At 32.1% G+C, this 5531-nt stretch overlaps 1 protein-coding gene across 1 annotated transcript in view; it reads left to right on the top strand.

Annotated features, from left to right (window-relative positions):
* Positions 1 to 5531, top strand: part of LOC107659117 (copine-7-like) — a 55811-nt gene that overhangs the window by 47565 nt on the left and 2715 nt on the right. The window contains exons 12-14 of the mRNA XM_016447943.1: positions 2091 to 2142; positions 3390 to 3523; positions 4380 to 4616. Coding sequence (XP_016303429.1) covers positions 2091 to 2142; positions 3390 to 3523; positions 4380 to 4616 — 423 coding nt within the window. The remainder of the gene's footprint in view (positions 1 to 2090; positions 2143 to 3389; positions 3524 to 4379; positions 4617 to 5531) is intronic.

Genomic DNA, 5531 nt, shown 5'->3' with positions numbered 1-5531 from the left:
TATATATACTGTATGCATATTCATGTGTGGTCCTGTAAAAGAAATGTGCTTAAAAGTCTCAAAAGAAATTACATTAAAGTATATTTTAGTGCCTACATGCTTGTTAGTACATTCAACAGTACAGACTAAAGTCCACATGAGAAGAATGGACAGATATAGAGTGAATACAACCCCTTGTGAAAAAGAAGTATAATTTAGCATACGTTTAAAAAGAGTACTTATTACAGAAATAATACACTTTAAAAGAATATATGTTTGTATAAGTGCAAACTGAATATATTGTTTTCAGAGACTTAATTCCATGTTAACTGCGATTAAATAATAGTGTATTATAGTCTAAATTATATTAAGTGCTTTTGACCCACTTAAGTAGGACTTAAGTACACCAGTATATGTAATTTCATAATTCATTCCATTGTCTTTGATTAAATTTGATTGATGTGTACTGGTGAATGTACTGACAAGCATTTATGGTAAACTAAAATATACTTTAATGCCATTTGTATTGAAACGTGTGTGTCATGTATTTAAATATATTTGCAACTGCATATTTGTAATGATGAAGTTGCAATTTAGTACATTTAAAATATATTTTCAAATGTAATATTGAATAACACTGCAGTTAAAGTTATAATCAAGTACTTTACAAGTGCTATAGTATGTTAGTAAACACATCGAAATAAGTGAACTTTAAAGCATGGCAAGAGATTATTAAAACAAATGATTAAATATGCACTTTAAAGTAAAACCTATAATTTGACATTAATTATGTACTTGTGTTATTAAAGTGTTCTTTCTGTAAGTACACTTAAGTGGCCTTGTATTATATTATTTACAAATATATATATATATATATATATTACATTTACATTACATTTAGTCATTTAGCAGACACTTTTCAATTCAATTCAAGTTTATTTGTATAGCACTTTTCACGATACAAATCGTTGCAAAGCAACTTTAGCGAAAATTAGGTTTCTACAATATGTTTAGTAGTAGCTTGTCAAATTTATATTTAGTATTCGCTTTTATCCAAAGCAACTTACAAATGAGGACAATAGAAGCAATCAAAACTAACAAAAGAGCAACAATATGTAAGTGCAAATGTCAAGTCTCAGTTAGCCTAACGCAGTACACGCAGCAAGGTTTTTTTTTTTTCATCAGGAACTCTTTCTTGAAGTTACTGTATATCTAGCCCAGCGTGCATGTTATTATACAAATTTGTGTCCTCATAAACCACATAAACATGCACACACACACACACACACAGACACACGCAAAGAAAAACAAGTAGATAGAATAGAAAAAAATAGAAAGATAGTGTTTTTTTTATAAAAAAGAAGATAAATAGATAAAGTAGAATTAAAATAGAATAGAAAGTACTACAGTTAGAGGGTCAAATAAAGATGGAACAGATGTATATATATATATATATATATACTTTTAAGATTTGAAGTACACAACAAGTGCACATTCAATACAATTAAGTGGCACTCTGTATCTTAAATATGTGGAGTCATAACTTGTTTTATTTTTATTTACAGACTCTCTCTCTCATGTAATAACAACTTTACAGAAGAAAGGGCTATTCTCACATAATTAAAATAATAACAGCTTGAAAAGGCTTCCCTGAGTGTTGACAGTAAACTGTCACAGGATTTCATTTTATGGCAGCCGATTGCACTGCACTAGTTATGAGCTCTATTATAAATACAATAATAATAATTATATTCAGAATGTCTTTGTCATCAAAAGAAAATCAATTGCAATAAAATGTGTGCAACAAAATGTACCAGAGGGGGCCCACAGTGGTCGTTGCTTACAATGGAATATCTGTAGGGAGGATGCTATTTTGTTTTAGCATCATCATCATCTGGTCATTTCATGCATAGTGTTGCAGAAAGTATTTTTCCTAGAAACATTCAGATAAGCCTAACCAGCACTGCATGATTTATTGCCTTCATTTAAGAGCAGGATTTATGACCTTGAATTAGGTTTTTAACCAGAAAACTGGTGTGTAATAGCATGCTAAACAAGCTGAAGCCAGATAAACAAACCCTTACTGTGTGTTTTTCTTCTCCAAACTACAGGTGTCTCATGACTTTGCCATAAATTTCAACCTGGAGGATGATGAATGTGAAGGTAAGAGCGACAAGCACTTTGCATGTTAGTGATCTCATGGGAACTGAACAGAGACACTCTGCAATGTTTTTGAAGCTTTAGTCACAGTTATAGGAAAAGTTCACTCACAAATAAAAAGTCTGTCATCATTTACCCTCACTGATGTTTCAAACTTTATATGACTTTCTTTCTTCTGTGGAACACAAAAGGAGAAATGTCGAGGAATGGCCAATCTTTAAAAAAAAAGCAGTATCTTTGTGTGAGGAACAGATCCAAATATATATTCTATTTATCTTATTAATCTTGTCCTTTACTGTCAGCTTTCATTAAAAAAAAAACTGGATTTAGCACTGTTATGAATAATTACAAAATTTTAGACTATTTTTCACACATATCATATTATACATATTATATATACATATCATATCGCTTTTGTGTTTCACGGAAGAAGCGATGTCAGTAACGCTTCTACTTGAAGCCTTTATATATAATGCACTATAAAAAATTGTATGCAGTATTTTTGTAATGCACCTTATAATTTACTGTATGATCTGGAATATCAGTTTTAATACATTATAATACTTATCTATTCATTGTTACAACTTTAGAAAGTATAATGCGTAATGCACCTGACAAACAACCAGTTTCAGATGTAACAAGGAATCTGCTAATATTATTATGCATTTAACTTTGGTTACAATTATTATAAAATTTTTGAATGCACTATTTATATAATGCACCTTATAATTCATTGTATGATCTGGAATATTTGTAACCACAGTTATACTACATTATAATACTTATCTATTCATTGTTACACCTTTAGAAAGTATAATGCGTAATGCGTAATAACAAGAAATCTGCAAATATTATTATGCATTTAATTTTGGTTACAGTTAACCAAAATTAGTGTGAAACGATATAATGCATTGCAACATACATTATGAATACCTTTATAATGCATTATACATAAAGGCTTCAAGTAAAGTCATATGGTTTTGGAGCGGCATGAGGGTGAGTGAATGACTGAATTTTAATTTCTGGGTGAACAGTTCCTTTAACACTCAAAGAGAATGTGTGAAGACTGTGGACAATCTTGGGCTTGCTTCAGTCCTTTCTGCAGAAGACGGAGAGCTCCAAGTCAGTCTCTTGATCTCAAAATCTGTTGCTTTCGCTGCCAATATTTCAGCACTGCTCTCAGAAGCCCGTCGAGACAAATAAGCCTCCAGAACAGAAGTTTTAGCCGTGTCCCCTCTCTCTCTGTTCAGAGATCCAGGGGGTTGTGGAAGCCTACCAAAACTGCCTGCCAAAGATCCAGCTCTACGGTCCCACTAATGCGGCTCCCATCATCAACAGAATAGCTAAGCAAGCGGCTGGGAAAGAACCCATCAAAGATGCTTCTGTGAGTATCTTTAAAGTTTCCGTTTATGGCACAGCACTGAAAGGGAAATTCATTAAAAATAAACACAGAGGAATTATGCATCAGGTAATGTGCATAAAGTGTTTTCAGCTGATTATCTGGAGGGCTGCTTTGGTAATTAACGCAACTACAATCCATTCAGAGTCCCTTTACGTGTCATTAAATGGTCTCGGGTCAAATATTTGCCCTCGAGCTTAGCAATTATCTATGCATTGCTCTATTTCATTGCTGTCTTCTGCACACCATGTCCTTGTGATGATCTTCATTTATTATTTAATCCTACATCACCCCTTCCCAAAAAGTGATCATTTTCAGTAAATGAGCTCAGTGAGATCAATGTTCAGAAACCAGGCCATTCATTCAAACTGTAGATATTGCATGTTTAATGTTGGCAGGACCTATGGGGATGTTCAGGCCAGTAAATATGGCTAATTTTAGCCCACTGACTGCCTATTTTAGTAGGGTATCCAATATTCTGTTCATTACTATCGAGACAATTAAACGAACAGTTCACCCATAAATAAAAATTCATTTTTTTACTTACGCTCATGTTAGTTCCGAACCCAAATTAAGTAATTTTTTATGTTCAATAGAATTTTGAAAGAATCATTCATGTTGATTTTTTTTCCACTTTTTTATGCTTAACAAATTGATTTGTACCACTGAAAAAATAGAATACAGGTTTAGAACAACATGAGGGTCAGTAAGTAATGACAATTTCCATTAATGGACATTTTTCCTTGAAAGTGAATGCTTAGTGGATGAAGCTCCAGACATGTTTATAACATTGAATAATAAATCAGACAACATACCTGATAACAACCCTTTTCTCTGCCAGCTGTATCATATCCTGCTGATCCTCACAGACGGGGTGGTAACAGACATGGCCGATACACGGGAGGCCATTGTTCGGGCCTCCTACCAGCCAATGTCCATCATAATAGTGGGAGTGGGAAACGCCGACTTCACAGACATGCAGATCCTTGATGGGGATGATGGAGTCCTGCGCTCACCCAAAGGGGAACCCGTCTTGAGGGACATCGTCCAGTTTGTGCCCTTCAGAGACTTTAAAACGGTTAGTTTTTCTCAGTTCTTAGTCACTGACAATTTGCAAATGAAGGTAAATATTTTTATTATCTCAGAAAGAAGGTGTCTGCTGAGCTAAATTTGATAAATAAATAGTATTTGTTTTTTTAATGTTTGCAATAAAGAAACAAAATCATTTCAAGTTATTATGCAGCAGTTATTTTATTCACCAACCTAAAAAATATAATATATGTAAAATATATTAGTCACTGACAATTTGCAAATGTAGGTAAATATTTTTATTATCTCAGAAAGAAGGTGTCTGCTGAGCTAAATTTGAGAAAAATAAATAACTAAATAAATAGTATTGTTTTAATGTTTGCAATAAAGAAACAAAATCACTTCAAGTTATTATACAGGAGTTATTTTAATCCTCACCATATAAAACATATAGTAAAATATAAAAATGTAATTGTGAGATTTTTTATTAAGAAATCATATTCTGTGATACAAACTCATACTTATATATATATTTGCAAGTGTGAGATGTAAAGTCATAAATTCTGAAAAATAAATCAAGACTACAAAAAATAAAGTAGCAATTCTGATTGTGAATTATAGCATTGTGAAATATAAAGTTGCAATTGATGTGAAATAAAGTCACAGTTATCTTTTTATTTTATTTTCTCTGGGGAAGAAACAAGCTTTCATAAACAGTAATAATCTAGAAAATACATGCACACAATAGATAATATAATATAATACAATATAAAAAAACATTTTTTAGTTAAGCGCAGACATGTTGACATTTAGGTGCAGGTAAATAAAAGTATAGTAATGACCATCCATCTGAAATGTATGGAAGCCCGTTTCTGCCACTGAAAAAAAAAAAAAAAAAAGGTTATTGTGACTTTTTATCTCACAATTCTGACTTTTTTCTTGCAATTGCAAGTTTATTAGAATT

The sequence above is a fragment of the Sinocyclocheilus anshuiensis genome, unplaced genomic scaffold (assembly GCF_001515605.1).
Source record: "Sinocyclocheilus anshuiensis isolate Anshui unplaced genomic scaffold, SAMN03320099.WGS_v1.1 scaffold87, whole genome shotgun sequence".
Taxonomy (NCBI): Eukaryota; Metazoa; Chordata; class Actinopteri; order Cypriniformes; family Cyprinidae; genus Sinocyclocheilus; species Sinocyclocheilus anshuiensis.
Note: the sequence above shows the minus strand (reverse complement) of the source record. Positions and strands in the feature narration are given on the sequence as shown.